Source organism: Trachinotus anak, unplaced genomic scaffold (assembly GCF_046630095.1).
Source record: "Trachinotus anak isolate AG129_WGS33_773 ecotype Australia unplaced genomic scaffold, CSIRO_AGI_Tana_v1 ptg000007l, whole genome shotgun sequence".
NCBI classification, from domain to species: Eukaryota; Metazoa; Chordata; class Actinopteri; order Carangiformes; family Carangidae; genus Trachinotus; species Trachinotus anak.
In genome coordinates this window covers 16,157,913-16,175,240 of record NW_027273858.1, presented here as the reverse complement: position 1 = coordinate 16,175,240, position 17,328 = coordinate 16,157,913, and the positions used below count along the sequence as shown (strand labels likewise).

Below are 17,328 nucleotides of genomic sequence, written 5' to 3'. Positions count from 1 at the left end.
GGAGGAGCGCACGCTGTGCAGCTACTGCAGAGCTGTTACTGGGCAATTTTTCAGTGCAGAGACTTGATGCATTTGGAGGCAATGTTGCTTTGGGAGCTTGATGTGTCTATAAAATCACCATGGGCCACAGGAGCCTTCATTGAGCTTTGGAAAGCAGAGTTTTAAGTGTTTTGATTTCTTATTAGTGCTCAAAAAGATTGAACTGATCCACAGAAAATGAATATTCGTTTTTTATTTTTAAGTAATCAATTCATTTTTGTTAAATGACTTATCAATTATGAGGCAAAGATTTCACACCGGCTCCATCTTCTAGTGTGTGCACACTGGCTGCTCTTCTATTGTTTTATAGTATAATTAAATATTAAATAATACCTTTCTGTGGCTGTTGGAATGACATCACCCTCAGCTGTGATTTTTTCAATTTTTTGTGACATTTCTGGCATTTTTCTGAAATGCTATTTTATTAATTAACAATCAACAGATAAATGGTCCATGAAAATAACTTGCAGCCCTAGTTATGGTGAGCTGACTGCTGTTGGGCAAAGCTGCACAGCAGATAAGTTCTGTGTCATGAGCATGAGTTTGAATTTTCATGAATAATAATGGGTTCAGAAAATTATACAATTGGATTAGTTAAGTAATTCGTTTTCACAAAGCTGACAACAATTAGCTCATGGAACGTTAACATTTTGAAAAATGTGGTTTTCACCGGGCAGCAACTTTATGCTAAAAGGGAGTGCTGTGAAAGACCTCGGGTGAGGAATACTGATGAGAGGCCCTTCAACCTAATCTCTGCCCTGCAATCACTCCTGAGTACCACTTCCGTCTGTCAGTTGCAATGTGAGCGAGAAAGCGAGCCAGCTCGTTTCAGGCCACTGCAGCAGTGTGCGTGAAGGGGCTGCAGGACAATCTTTTAATGGGCAGCAGAGGCCGAGGACTGCCCATCCTGTCCATTTCAATTAGACAAAACTGCTGACTGCTCTCGCGCACGTGCACACACACACACACACACACACTTACATTACCATATTTTCTTCTGGCATGCACTCAAAGCCACTGCATACAATCAGCCACGAATTTCTGACTAAAAAATGTAACACCAGATTTCATTAGACATGACAGATGCCTTCCTTCGTGCCCCACAGATTAGTCTTGCTAATCCTCCGCTGCGCTTTTCTCCGAGTCAGAGTGTGAAAATGAGAACATGGCAGGACAACAATCCAACTTGCAAATCGAGCAGAACAGTCGTTTAGAAATAAAGCTTAATCAGTTTTACGTTATTAAAACATCTTTAATAGAGCATTTCTTTTACCATACATCTTATATAAAGTGTTTTAGTGAGCAATAATAATTGGAAGAATACACACTTTGAACAGTACATTGGAGAGCAGGACAAACATCATTGATCTTTAATGGAACAAAAGAAGAGTAAAGTTGCTGCTGGAGCTGGCGGAGTGAATGAATAGGTGCTACCAAGATTACAGACGTCTGCTCTCTGTCCCACCAAAGAAATAATTAAGCATCTGTTGTCAGACCATAGACATTTATACAGCTGAAGGTCAAATTAGATCGATTCCACTTCTTGTCTTGCCTTTTGCAGTAAAACATGTTAAATATGGATATAAAAGCGCCGTTTTTAGCGTTGACACTGCATTCCTTTATAGAATATGGAAAAAAAAATACACATATACACAAGTTTGATTGTATATTTCAAAATATACCAATACTCACAATGCTGTAGATAGGCACACTAGAGAGAGCTTTCAGGACACACAGTGCTGTGTCAGCATGCTTCAGTCACTGTATTGATAGCTTGAACTACAGCGACGTGTTAATGATCGATGATGCCCCTCTGAGCTGCAGTCCTAATGAGTTCATTGTCTATTTAAATTCTATTGAAGGTGAATGCTGCTGATGCTTTAATGTGTTGTTGCTTAATTCACACGCTGTCTTTCTGTCTCAATCACACGTTGTCTCCTGTCTCCATTATGTCTTTGGTGTGGCGAAGTCCCAGGCGGTGTCCTGGGCACACTTCCACATGGCACGCACCAGCCGAGTGAAGCCCATGTCCTTGGGTTTCTCCAGCCCACGCATCAGGCGCTGCTTCATAATGGCTATGAACTCCTTATTACTAAGCTCTCCGTTCCCTAAGGAAGATAGACAGGGAGAGAGGAGAAGGGGGAGAGGGGGGATGAACAAGGGAAAGGAGGTGTTGAGGTGATAGAGGAGGAGGAAGTAAGAGGATTTATTGATGATTTCCATCTGTCAGCGGGGACATTATTTGCTTTCCATAAATATTTGCAGTGTGACAGATCTGATGAACCTGTCAGCTACTTACCATCACAGTCAAACAGAGCGAACACCACATCGCACACATGGTCCGACAGCTCCACCTTGGCCACGGTGCGGGCCACCTGCTTCATGGTAACTGGGAGGCAGAGAAAGAGGGAACCACAGACAGAGAGATTCACCATTTGTGAAAGAGAGTAATAGAGGCGCGAGTGGACACAAATTCACGAGCCAGCTCATAAATGGCTCATAAATGGGCCATGTGGAGGAGACTGTGTGTGAGTGTGAACTGCTTTGGATCGATAGCAGGCAGGGCTTCTGTTCACCGGGGCGACTATCTGATAGACACAAGACAGAGAACGAAGGGGCTGAGAGGAGGAGGAGTAGACGTGTCAGTGCATCCAGCAGAGAATGAGACTGAGAGGAATGAACAAAAGACGGAGGGTGAGATTGGATGGAGGTGTACAGAGTAAAAAAGGGAAATGAAGACATGGATTGGGGCAAGAAAAAGCCAAAGGGTCATTTCAGTAAAACATATACATGACAAAAAGATGAAAACTCCTTAGTCTCACCCAGAATTATTGATTATCAGGCTTTAAAAGGCAACAGGGTATGAGAAACAGGAGGGGGTTAGGATAAATAATGTCTGACTATAGATATATATCTATACATATCTCATTAGTTGGCTTCTTTTCTACCTTTGAGAAAGAATGTGCTGCTCCAGATAACACACCCTTATGAGAAACTACTAAAATGGTGAGAAATCATTGGATTTGACCGTGAGATGACAGAGATAACAGAAAGGAAAAAAAGACAAAGAAAAGAGAAGACAGAAATACATGAGCTCATTTAGTCAGTAAGCGTAGGAAGAAGGTTGCAGTGCACGGACAACAGAAGGATGGAGACAATTTACAGATACATGCCTGGAAGCTCTCTACAAACCCTCAGCAGCCTGACATTTTCAAAATTTCTCCACAACACACAAATATACTGACACACACATACCACACACACAAACTGACACACGGCTTGTTACGGTGTAGACGTGCGGCCGAAACCATGCACTGGAAACAAGCACCTCACGTTAGACCCTGCACTCCCTTAAAGCAGCAGCTGTTTCATCGATGAATCAGAACTAATGGATGTGCTGATAGAGAACATATGGAGACACACTGAACAGCTGAATCAATGCATTGAATGAGGGAAACACTGACTCATCAAACAATTGCCATATTATAAAAGCTACAGGTCTTTGCTGCATGTGCTGTTCTCACATTAAATTGACTTGCATTGTTAGGATCTGAAGGACAAATTAACTCAGTAAAAATTAATAAGCTGAGGAAGATAAAGGAAATAAGACTCACTTAATGACTGAGTTGACAATTAGTAATTGGTCTTCTTGAATAATCATTACAGACACATTCTTCAGGAGAGAGAACATAGACTGTGACCCACAGTCTCTCTCTGATATTTAAAGTAATAATCCTTTTCATGAACATAAACCCCATTTATGATGCTATAAATGGTCAGAATTTTCTACAAGAGGCATACAATATATTTACATTCAGTAATTACCTCTTTATAGAGGAGAGTTTTCATTGTTAGTGGCACAGAATGTAAACAGAACATCCAACTGATCATTCATCAGAAATACATCTACAAAACAAAACGATAATCATTTTCTATATTTTTAAACAGTGGATCAGTTATTATTTAGTTATTAGAAGGAGTGATGGAACGAGAGGGAGCGGCCACGGTGACCCGTTAGATGAGGAGCTGAAGGTGAAAGCTCCTCGGTGAGGTAACCAGCGTTTTACAATGTCCTGCTTTTGTGTAGATAAAATCTGATCACAGTTTCTCATACATGATGGAAAAAAGTCAATTATTGACTGACTTCACTATTAAAACAAAGTGAGTTTGTTTGGCTGCACTGTAAACAGATGCATCAGTTGCTCCCCTGTTGTATTTCTGACAAAGTAGCTGCTCATTGAGTGTTTGCTGTAATATTGCACTACACTTACTGTTACCAAGGTAACCACAGGTATCATAAAATGATTCAGGACTGAAATTCTGAGATTTTTAATTGTAACCTATTGCTTTACATTGGAAGTGTTGGTTAAACTGCTGTTATCCACCACTGTCCAATCATCAGCTCACTGTACATATACACCCATCTAGTCTTCAGGAGGGAAAGAGTAACCATGTAATGACAGTTCAGCTCAGGCTCAACCACTCAGTGAGCATCAGTAGCCTGCACTGTCAAGTGGAAGTGATCCGTCATATTTGCATGTCCGTGGTCATTGGATTTAAGCATGTGCTCTTCCTACAGGCCTGAAGGGAGAAGTGGTAGACAAATGGATGGATGGAGAAACAGATGACGAATGGCTGAGCGACAATTGGGAGGAAAGCCAGGCATAAAGAGATGTGCGAGGCGGATCGGGTTGGCTTGAGCGTTAACAGCTCTAAGACACAGATGATGAAAGTGACAACAGTCAGGTATAGAGAGGAGTAATTAAAGGAAAGAGAGAATGTCAGAGGAAAAGGGCAAGTGTGGGTATACCTTTATCTATGGAGGCTCCGGCCATGTGGTAGAAACTCAGGGCTGTGTCCACATCATTAATGTTCTTCAGGAAAGTAAAGAAATTCTCCACCTCCTCAAATGTGATGCCCTGCGAGAGAGGGGCAAATAAAAATAAAAAAAAGCGACCAGTCAGGCACAAATCATTCCTGTGGTCTTGCTCGAGCCAGCACTGCAATCCTGTGAAAAATCAGCTGAATACTGTAATGACAAGAGAATCGCCTGCACAATGCCATTTTTGGAGCAGCTCAGCAGTGTGACACAAATGACAACAAGAAGTGGGCAGAAGCTGTCGACACACATGGATGAACAGCGGAACAGACGATCTTAGACACACATGCACACAAACCCACAGTCACACAGCTGTCACACTGCTGATGAGCTCATTTGTAAAGAAAAGCAAGCAGCTGGTCTTAGGTAGTAAATAACACTTTTCTCATTTACATTACAGGTTATACCAACGCTGAGAGACAGACGGCAGGATGGCAAAAGAGAGGTTAAGCAGAGAGTGAAGGAAAAGAGAGAGAGAGAGAGAGAGAGATGATAACTGCAGTTTAATTCCTTGGAGAGACACAAGTCTGGCAGCTCCCTGCTTCATCTTTTTCTTATGCCTGGGAGAAACAGCAGTCTCCCTGCTTTGTGTTTTTTTTTTAGTGCTAATCACTGTGTTTAACCATCAGACTTGCCTTATAGCTCAATCTGACATCTGTGGTGCTTTAATGTATACCAACATGCTACTATGTGATGCTTGTTAACTTTAGATGGAAAAAAAAAAAAAAAAAAAAAAAAAAGCAGAAATGGGACGTTTTTTGCTGCAGCTCCTCACGAGAGTGTGCATGGGTGTAACTTCAGTCAATTGACTGATGAGGCTCATTACAATGAATCAGAGCTAGCAACCCAAGTTAATGCTAAGCACTGGAAACAGGAAAGGGATAGGCATACAGTGAAGTTGGCTCCAAGTTCTCTACATTTCCCCCTGTTTGGTCTGTCCCTGTGGAGCCACTACTTTGTAAAAGTAATGAGGATGTGTTTGGTGGAACAACAGCTGGTTAAAGGGAAAGTAAAACTCTTTTTAGTTAGAAACCTTGCATGGCGATACAAAGTAAACTAAGCTGAATAAGGAGTAGTTGATTGATAGAAGAGCAAACAAAGAGGACAAAGCCTGAAACAAACAAAATGTGCAGTGCAGGGGAGTCACTGACAGAGAAAGAGCTTATGGAGAAACTCAGACACAGATGGAGGACTAACTTATGGCCTTCTGCTGAGCACTGGCTGCTCTGTAATTGGTCACCACAAACAGAGACAGTGGAAGGTAGAGGAGTTGGAGAGAGTGAGTGTCAATGAGGTGGATAGCGTTAGGCCCTGAATGGTGTGTCCTCTCCCAGTGATGTATTACCTCTCATCCCGTCTCTCTCACACACTCACCATGTCCCAGCACAATCTCCTTTTCCCTTGGGCACACACACACACCGTCTGTCATGCATCCTCGCATGTAGGCCAATTAATTAAAACACTCACACAACCACATCTAGCACTATATATATAACCACAGAGCATCAATCACTTATCTTGGAGTTATGTGTAATTATGAGATTTATCTACCTGTGCATCCTTAAACATCTTTGTCAAGCCCTTCTGCATCTGCTTGAGTTTACGAGACTGGACGCCGCTGTAGGCCAGCAACATACCTCCAAACTGTCTCTCGGAGATTCTGCCATCCGCAGGATCGTTCCGCTCAAACTGGAGGAGGGGGGAAGAGAGAGTCATGAAGATTAAGTGGAATGCAGAGGGACAAACAAATGACTAGGAGGAGGAGGACATGGTGAGATGGGAAACAGTAAATACTGTCGTCAGGCTTCGAGTTGAATCATGTGTGGAGCTGGTATTGGTGACATTAAATCTACATGTGCATTTTTTTTTTTTTACAATGTTCCAATGGAGCATGGCTTCACAGCAGCAGGGCCTTGGTTGTGTCAGGTCAATCCGTTTGATTTATATCTGAGGCTGTGTGACAGCCACACGGCTCCCTCCCTCCTCTCTCTCTCTGAACATGCCGACCTCTCAAAATGTTAATTTGTTGCACTTGCGAGAGGCGGCTCATGACTAAGCCAGAATAAGCCTGGAGTGAAGATTTCAGGGGTGACCTCACTATTCATGGACCCCTAGAGAATCTACCTTTTGTGAGGTGAAGTTTCTGGTTATCACACCCTCTCTGTTGTTGTGCATGATATATAGCTTTGCTAAAGATAATCTCTGTGTTTATAACATCTATATATTATGCTCTGAATTCAGATTCCATTTTCAGCTCTACTAGGAAAGTCACCAACAAGAGATACCAATGAGATACTATAAAGAGCTTGACAACTGCAGAAAAATGGCTACATCTGGTAAAATATGGGTGAGCTGCAGCCTCAGCAATCAAAGAAATAGGGCTAACACTTAAGATGCCCCATGTTAAAACAGTGTCAACATTATTTGTGTCATTATGATTGCACTCTCTGAATATTGTGGTATCATTAAGACCTGACAGATAGTGCTTTCTTTCTGGCAGATGCTCCAACTGGAGTCCTATTCTTGGCACTTCAGATGAAGGCGCCCATTACGGTTCAGTGTATGAGTTAGGCACTACCCACGCTAATTAAAAGAATTACCATATGCTCAACAACACTGATCAGTTGCTGGTACTGCAGAGAGAGGAGGCAGAATATGGCTCTTATTACTTCAGTGTCACAGCTTTGAGAGAGTGATGCTGACCAGTGCTGACAGAACTGCACACAGTATATTTGTCATCCTCACCTGTCACTCCCTCCTCTCAGGGAGCAAGACAGTAACTTGCTTAGCGTTAGAAAGCTGTTAATTTTCATGTGTGGTCCCTGAGAGGAGTCTCCGTAGAGGAGACTAAGATTTAAGATTACAGCAAAGCAATAACATTCAAATTAATTCATTATAACCGTACACAATAGTACAGTAAACCAGTAGATGAATATTCTCAGCATGACACTCTATCCACTCATTCCCTTTCCTCTTTCATTACCTCTAGTTTGAGCACATCATGCTGTAGTTTCCTCTGAAACTCCAGGAAACTGCCGATGGTGAGTTTCCCCTTCAGGTCTTCTCCAAAGAAGTAGGTGGTGAGAGCAGAGCTGCAGCCGGCTGTCTTCAGGGTGTTTCCTGTGGTGGAGCGGTCACGGTGTCGCATGCCCATGCTGGTCTGCGAACGAATGATGCTCTGGACCTAAGGATGCAGGGGGACCCATGTCAGTCAGGATGAGGGGGTATATTCTGGAGTATATTAATCCATTGAGTCTCACAGAAATTGTTAAAAAAAATTATTTAGTCAGACAACTGCCGATAATAAAGAGAGGTTTCTGTAAGATTAACCTGATTTAAAATACAGAGCAATTTCTTGGTTTCTTCCCATTTCAAAGCAGTTAAATTCAAAAACGACCATCCATCCATTTATTCTCTTAGATGATGAGGTGTAACTTTAAAGACCTCTATCATAATAATACTCTACTGTATATCAAAAACCCTATCAGATCCAGTTGTAGATTTAGTAATATATCAGCACAGGACTTATCCCACTCATCCTTCTTCCTTGTGAGAAAATGTCACAGCAGTGCACAGCAATGCAGGGACCTACCTTTACTGTCTGTTAGTGTGTGTATTACTGGTTGCTGTAATGCAATCCTGGGCTACTGTAGACATTAAATTACAGTCTAAATCTGTGCGTTTGCTGCTTTAACCTTGTGTCTCCTTGATTTTGTGTGAGACAGCTGTATTCAAGATGAGCTGCTAACCTGTTCAAACTCTTCCAAGTCCACCTCTCCATCACCGTTGAGGTCAAACATCTTGAAAGCAATTTCAAAATTCCTCTGGGGAGCTGGACACCACGGGACACAAACACACACAGAGAGACACATTCTCAAATCAGCACAACACAGTATGAAAACAACATGTCACACTATATCGACCCAGACAACAGCAAAAGAGTTCAATACTGACTTAGTCATTACACATCAACTGTGCAGCATCCTCACCCTTCATCTCAACCACAGTGGTGCAAAGTGGGGGGATTTAGATGCACTGAAGACTCCACAATGAATTCTACACAATCAGCCCAACCCTCAGTCAACAGTGCAACTGCTAGAAGAGACCCTGAGCTTATCTGTAATACTAAATTTGTATCAGTGATATTTTAATTTATATCTCCACTGTTTTTCATTTTCTAAACATCTGCTCCAACACCCACTTCAATTTAATGACCACACGACCAGAGTAAGTGAAATCTGTTTTTACTACAGCACGATAACAAGGCTCAGTTCAAGTGTGAACACCCACAGTCTGATGATAACAGAACAAAAGAAAACATTGGAAATGGTTAGATGGACCTCTGTTGAAAATGTGAATGCAATGCTCATTTTGCATGTCAGATACGCAGGCTATAAATTCATATATTCAGCTGAATCGAACACTGCCTTCATTTAATGCTTCAACATTTCCATCTCAAATATAAATTCTCAGCGCTCACAAATTCATGCAATAATTTATACCATTATATTTAAGGTTTCTGGGGCATTTTCTCATTATAAAATACTCTGTATTCATTCTCTTTGCTTCATTGACTATCTAGCCCATCTACAGTTTCAACCCACTGCTGCCTGTTTTTGGACAGTGACATATTCTTTGTTGTTCTGTGGGACTATGTATAAGGGCTATAATTTGTACACTGTACCACTAACGAAATACAGAGCCAAAACACTGATAGTGACACACATAAATAATATAACCTCTATTTGTTAAATCATTTTCAATGCTTCACTTTTTTACTGTACAGTAAACTACTATAAATTGTTATGCTCTAAAGGCCCAACTCCTTTAACAGAAATATTAAAGCTTCATCTTCTTATCTATCAAAGGGTTCAGACTGCATGAAAGCAGTAAATGTGTAGCACTATGAGGCTTGAACCAATGTGTGCATCTGTTAGGCAAAATATGAGCTCTGTACTATTTTTGTGGCTGTTAAATGGATTGAAACCAACCATAAAGCATCCTGTCCTGTCTGCTTAAAATGACTTGAAAACTTCCCCGGAGACTTTCTCCATATGAATGGATTATAAAAAATGGTTGAGCTAAGATGGGGGGAGAGAAGTCTACTAGTCATCGGAGAGGAAAGAGTCAGAGCTTCGTTTTCATTACCATAAACTCTGACACATGCAGAAAAGAGGCATTAATGTGAAATGTACTCCATGTGTCCACCAACACTGACAGATCCAGCGGAAATAAACTCATTCTGTGAAACACAACATCTCAAAGGCAGCTAGCTTGAATGACTCACATTAAGAACTGGAGATCATACCGAATGGGCAGCTTTGTATCCTGGCTAATAATATCATATTGGAAAAGTTCTCTGTTTGAACTGATGCAGTAAAAAAGCAGAGAGAAGATTTGATTTGTGATCAGTGTGGAAGATTTTAAGGATATGGGATTGAATGGGATGGGTTACAAGAACCATTAGATCTCTGGGAGGACTGTGCAGTTCAACAATGTACTTACTTGACAGCACGGTTGTGAGGAAGATATAGTCAGAGAAGGAGATGAGGCCACATTCTCCCAGTGTGTAAAATATGCTGTCCTCATCTGCAAACTTCTCCCTCTCCTGGGCGATCTTCTGCTCATCCAAGCCAGAACAATAAAAAAAAAAAAAGGCAAAAAAAAATATTAAAAAACATTTCACATGATTCAGCACAAGCTGCCCCAGGTGTGGCTTTGTGTGTGTGCAAGCAAGCATGTGTGTGTCTGTCAGCCTAGCTCAATTAGAGACGCACAAACACAGAAATAATACACACATACTGTACTTCCACACACACATATTCAGAGTAGCCTTGGTGTGCAAAGACAACTATGTATAGACAGTTTATCACAGTAACATTCATGCAAGTGCTGCATACACATGAAGCGGTACAGCCAGGTGAGAGTGGTGGTGACAGTTAGTTTGTAATCAGTTCATGTACAAAACACTTTTGAGGTTTTACTCATTGACATAAAGAGAGAGAAAACATCACAAGAGACATTAGCACAAACATACACACGATTAATTAACCACGTCTTTAACACAACTGAAATTTGTGTAATTGTTAAAAACAAAGTAACCTCAGCTCTCTTTCACACACACACACACACACACACACACACACACACACACAAACGCACAGACACTTTTCTGTTAGCATGTGTATATTCACAGCATTGCATGAAATTGTGACTTAATCACATGCACACTACACACTCAGTGATAGAGACTTGAAAGACAGTGTCCCACTAGCAGGACGTTCCACCAAAGAGAGTGGACAGATGGACAGAGCATGCCTGAGGAGGGGGAGGCTGGGGCACTCTGAGCCCATGTGGAGTTACCTCCGTCTGCAAGCGTCCCATTTCAGAGGAGGAGGAAGGAGGAGAAACAACTGTTAGAGAACAGCTTGGCCTCTGCTGTCTTTAGCAGGGCCTTGAACGACAAAGACACGCATGTACATTCATATTGTCGCACACAGCACACACACACACTCAGAATACAAGATAATTGGGGGATACCACTCAAATTAAGAATGCAATTATATTTTGCAGTCTCTGCAGTCTGTAATTAAAATTGGCACGCACGAACAACAACGCCTGCCAAAACAAGAAAGAATCAAGCAAAGGCTGTGATTTGCCCAAAATACAAAATGATGCTGCTCCACTAACAAGGCTGATAAAGAGTCACTTGTATTGTCTGTCTCCTTTTTCCATCTTTTTCCATCAGCATTGTCACTGGAGCTGCAGGCATGTTGCAAATGAAAGCTAGTCCCATATTCTCTTGAAAGGGACATAGATCAATTGGGATGACCATATCTGAATAATAATGTTGGTGGGATCCCCCTTAATAGCATAACATGAGCAAATTCTTTCAAGTTTTTTCCCCATGGACCGACTCCCTCCTCATGACATATAGACTGTATAATGACTGCTAAAGACAAGTGGTAAAGGTTATAATATCCACTATCCCCAATTTGCTTCTATCTTGACTTTTACATGTCATTGATGCAAACATAGAAAATTGTGGTTTCTATTGTCACATTATTATCGATGGTTTTTACAGTATAAGAGGAGAAGGGAGTGGGAGCGAGAAGGGGAGGTGAGAGAGAAAAAAGTTATTTTTGGAGCAGTGATACTGGTTGAAAGAAAAGAGACAGACAGAGGCAACAAAAATCATTTTAACTCTTGGTGCCTTAAGAGTTGAAGGTGTTTGTATGTGTGTAAGTGCAAGAAAATACTAGAAATGGACAGATAGAGTGTCCATAAAAAGAGAAGAAAAAACTAAATGAGAAAGTGAGAATAAAAGAGGTTGGTATTGGCTTCCAGAGTTTGGGACAATGACACACAGAGAAAGCTCTCTGGGCCTGAGGTGAGCCAGAGCCCTAATGCCAGTCCACAAAACAGAAAAAGTACACACAACCGCACAGCAGTGTACTTCGGTGGGTGAAGTACATTCACCACCACACAGAGAGCTACACAACTACACACAAAAGAGACGTAAACACACTCAGCTTCATTATAATGATCAGAACAGAGGCACAGAGCATATTAAGCATAACTCACTTTTTTTTCCAGATGAGTCAAGGACAAAAACACCCCCCCAGAAAAGCCAAAAATGACATTTAAGGAAAACAAACCCAAACACAATGGCCAAAGAGGGGAACCAAATAGCAAACTCATAAAAGAAGAAATTTCAGCGTGTGCATGGGCATACTAACTAATAAACACAGGGCTTTTTGTCTACTCTGATGCAGCCTGTGTCCCAGTTAGGAGAAAACATGGTTCTCTCTTTGAGGATCTCTCTTTACAGCCACACAATATTGTCACTTCTGAGCTTACAATATAGCCTTCACTTTCTCTCTCATATACAGTGGTCTATCAGACTGTACATCTCTCTGACAAAAGTCTGATTTAACACTGTGTACTCTAGCAGACAAATGTATGGGAGTGTGTATATCAAGCAGTGTTGTGGGTTTAATCTTGTTCTTTTAAACCTTTTCTGCGGAGCTTGATTCATTGCTGCAAGATTGCAAGATCATGTCCCATCTTCCCCTTCATCCTCCATCTTTCTGGCACTGAAGATGTGCAATATTGGGCACTCCACAGTACGAAAATGCATATACAATCAGATAAATGGTAAAAAGTTTTATCTACAAGAGTTACCTATTAGGTTATTTGATTCCCCAGACACACTTAGTTTCTGTGTGTCATCAGTTTAGTCTTTCTTCAGTTTGGATTCATCAAGCCAGAGGTCATTATGCCTATAAAACAAGCTGCTGTCATCACTAAAAGGATCCCAGATACACTGGAGTTGGTATTTAACACTAATCGTAGATTTTTCCCAAAGCACTGATCTTCAAATGACTGTAAACCTAATTGCAGCAGCACTCAACTTAATTAACAGCTGGCGCCTTGTTTATCAGCGTGTCCGTTGATCAACGACAACTTCATAAGTGTCTGTGTAAATATGAGCGTGAGTTCTTTGAGTTCTTCTGCCTTGAACCTGTTCATGTGATCATACATGTCTTCATGTGTCAGCAACGTTATGGCCAAGTCCGTGGGCTGTGTCCAGATGATGCACTGAACAACCCAACTAGCCTGTGAGCTGAGGCAGAAACACAGCGCTGACAGAGCTGCTGGCTGGCCGGTGCTGTCGGCGAGGCAGTCAAATGTACTGCTGTTATATACACACACAGACGGGGTTAAGGGTTTGGTCAGGGATAATTTCGCCAGTGCACAACGCTTGATAGCAGCCCAATAGCTGCCCTGGCCAAATTTAATCTTGCTGAAGCTTTAAGAGCCCAACAAATGAGACAAGTCAAGCACAGCCAGAGGCATGCATGCAAACAGGCTGAATCTCTTTCTGCTCATTTCACATGAGAGGCTAAGAAACACTTTCTAAGCACACCACTGGAAAGTGACATACTTAAAAACTTGGACTGCATAAAAGTTCTTTAGGATTCTCACATTTCACTGTTAAATCCAAAACTGAAGATTTCTATGCTTATAGCAATACATTTTAAATCCTTGGCTTCTGTCAACAGAAAACTCAACAAATGATCAAAGAGTTAATAAATTATCTCAAATTGTTAGCTTTCTTTTATATCTTAACAAACATATAGGTTTACATACCCATCATGCTCTGATGGGTTCAATTATATCATGTGTGATGAAGAGAAGGTACAGTCCTGTCATCCTGCATTATCATGTCATGATAAAAGAAAACAGGCAGCTGTTCAAGCGACTGTGACTGAGTTGAGATATTATTCAGCACAGTATCCTGCAGTCCTCTATTGTGGGCATTAGGGCACTAAAAATATGTCATGTGCCAACCATCCATTTGCTGCTAGCTTCACTCTTGTTATTTACACTGCTCCATGAGCACTTTGTGTGGCCAGGCACTTGGCTGCAGAGGTGATGACAGCTTAGACTTGGCCCTCTCTAATACCGCTGTACCGGCTGCAGTGCTTTGTTATTGATTAGATCTGTGACCCTGTCCAACACTGCAGCTGCAGACACCCCGATAACAGGAGAGAGGAAAAGAGGGAAGTGGATGATGAAAGAACGAGATATAAGCCACATAGTTTGTGTTCATGCTTTAAAATAACCATCACACTACAGACACAATTACTTCTCCAAGATATTGTCAAATGAGTCTGTTGTCTGTGCAGTTTCCTCTGAGCACAAAAAAAAGAGGAATTTGTGTATCTAGGCTGAGACCTGCCACTTCAGATCGAAAGCTGAGGTTGCAAAGAGAGGAAATCTGCTCCCATTCTCTTTACATTCATGTGTGTGGTGAGTGTGCTGAGTGATGCCTGTCCCTGAGCGACCTCTCATCTCTTGTAATAGTGAGTCTCAATAGAACTCTGTGTACTGGAGCGTTGCACCCGTGGTGATATACTGATTAAAAAAAAAAAATAAGGAGATGTGTACAGTGTGATGGGGAAAGTGCGAGACAAATGCATTAAAAATGGATCAGTGCCTTTGTGCCACTGTGTGTGATGTGGTAGCTCTGGGGTTATTGTCACTTTGGCAGGTACAATGAAAGACGTGCGCTTCAGGGGGAAAGGGAATTCAGAATGACCTGCTTGAGAGTAAAGTCAAGGGGGGTCTGTGTCTGACCTTTCTGAATGGTGGCTGAAAGCTCTCACAGTGTGTCCGTGTACTTGCCATGCTCTGCAACACGTACAGTTTGGACACGTTCTCCATCCAAGCCCCAACAAAAGTGAAACATTTTACATGATTCTCGGTATTAAGCCTTACACACATGACCAAGCAAACATAGCCAAAATCCATCCTTCACCATCAGAGTACTAAAAGAGTGAATATTTTCTCCTTGTATATGATGATACCTTGAAACCAAAACATCAGTCTATAAGTGGGAGGGCAGGTGTGTGGGTGGAGAGAACATTCATGTATTAGCTTTCCACCTCCAGTCCCAGGGGTAACTGCAGAGCAGGTGTACCATTAATAACTCATAATTATTCTGGGAGCACATTCAGAATAATGGACCTTGATGTGGAACGCCCAATAAACAAATTTCAGTCACTGAGGAAAGGCAGCTTCCTCGTAAGAGGAGTGGGGGAACCAAATTAGTTGACCAGGTGTACCAACAACCCAACCTCTTTTAGACTAGGAGAGAGGAGAGAGAAAGGAGGAAAGAGAAGGACTTAGTGTGCAAGCGTGTTTGTGTGCTCATATGTAGAGACACCAAAGAAGAGATAGAGGGCAAAGAAAGCATGTGAGAATTGAAGGTAGAGAAATAGAGCTGTGACAGTCCAAACAGTGGCCCCTGGGAGCTTCCTGTGAAATCAGAGAGTGAACATGACAACAGCTGGTACGATAAGACGCTTGTTTCCTTTGGAGCAGCCCCCTTCTCGCTCCCTCTGAGTGACAGGTGTCCGCTCTCAGTCAAAGCAGGTCCTGTGGCAGACGCTGTGGCTTTACGTACATAGAGGGCCACAACATGTAGGAACAGTTTGGAAATATTTTTCATGTACAGACCAAGTCCTGCCTTCAGTGACTCTAAACCATGCTCTACAGAAATCATGCAGCACTGACATCCGGACAATCCAGAGGATGGATTTGTGAAGGCTATCAAGCACATCAATACAGCCTTGATGCTAGCTAACAGAGCCATTTCCTGGGTCCAAAACCACCCTGTGATGCCACCATGCGCAGAGAGGGGGCGCCACCACCAGCTACTTTCTCTGTGAGACTCAGGCAATAGAGCAGTGCATGCTGGGAAAAAGGCGCGCCAAAGCAAGTGGAAAGCTAGAGGTAATATTTCTTAGAAGATATGAAAGGATGAGGAGAAAAGGTGTGTTTGTAAAGCAAGACGTAGGGAGTGCAGGGGAACAGCACTGCTATGATTTGGCATTGACCAATACAAGTTCTTTATAAATGACTTATTTTAACTGCTCTTTGCATCTCAGCTTTGCAAGACTTTACATTCTTCTTAAAATTCAACTATAAATGTATGTGAACTGACTAGTGTAAATTATAAAGTGATGCAGCAGTGTTTAATAATCCCTGTAAAAGTAAAGTATTAAGTCTTCACTTTTAATAATTCAGCAGGGAAGCACGGCACGCACCTGCCTCCAACAAGCTATACAAAGGGCACTGGGGAGATCTCTAACACACTATCCAATAACAATACCAAGTTTATGTTTGCATATTTGATACAAGTGCAGTGCTCACACAATGGGGTGCATGTCAACTTCAGTTTCTGACATTCCCTGTCATCATAAGGTGAACAGGTTGTAACCTGTCCTTTGCCGCGCCTGGCTTATCTTCACATTGACTGACAGAGGCATTTAGACCTGCTTAAAGGCCAAATCATTTAGTAGATAAAGCTTATAGGTCAAGGCTCACTTTTCTACACTCACCAACATAAATATGTGTAACACAGCATTTTAAATACAAGAGGTTTCTCCAATGCACTCTGGAGAAACACTGTGGAGCATTGTTGGAAACTAGGAGCAAGCAAATGCTAAAATGAATAAACTCCTACACATTTATGTCAGTGATCTAAATGACCCATGGTATATGAAATTAACAGATAAGGCAGAGGTGACCATGACAACAGTCAGACTGGCGTTTCCTCCAGCAAATGTGTTATTTTGCATATAATGGCATCTTAGAGTGTATTACTGTGCTTATACCATGGCCTCTTACCACAGGCAAGAAGAGTGGCTGTATTCAGATCATCAACCATCTTTAAAGTTTGTTTAAAAATGGCTGACGATGAAACAGACCTAACCCCTGGTTGGCATCATAAATAGTGTTATGGTTATCTGCAGTTTTGCACTGTGATTAAACTGTTGACCAGGCAATCAGAAAAAGAACTTTCAATGGCCATGATATAAGCTGCTTATTATATAAGAAAA

At 41.8% G+C, this 17,328-nt stretch overlaps 1 protein-coding gene across 3 annotated transcripts in view; it reads right to left on the bottom strand.

Annotated features, from left to right (window-relative positions):
- Nucleotides 1-1,270: 1,270 nt before the first annotated feature.
- micu1 (mitochondrial calcium uptake 1) overlaps nt 1,271-17,328 on the bottom strand; it is a 28,863-nt gene continuing 12,805 nt past the window's right edge. For 2 of the 3 annotated variants that reach the window (XM_071481000.1, XM_071481001.1), the window contains exons 6-12: nt 10,424-10,538; nt 8,668-8,750; nt 7,902-8,102; nt 6,470-6,607; nt 4,850-4,958; nt 2,339-2,428; nt 1,271-2,147 (exon numbers count right to left, since the gene is read on the bottom strand). In XM_071481000.1, coding sequence (XP_071337101.1) covers nt 1,987-2,147; nt 2,339-2,428; nt 4,850-4,958; nt 6,470-6,607; nt 7,902-8,102; nt 8,668-8,750; nt 10,424-10,538 — 897 coding nt within the window. In that variant the 3' untranslated portion in view covers nt 1,271-1,986. Of the gene's footprint in view, nt 2,148-2,338; nt 2,429-4,849; nt 4,959-6,469; nt 6,608-7,901; nt 8,103-8,667; nt 8,751-10,423; nt 10,539-11,281; nt 11,444-17,328 lie in introns of those variants that run through there. The other variant, XM_071481002.1, reaches the window with a different exon arrangement.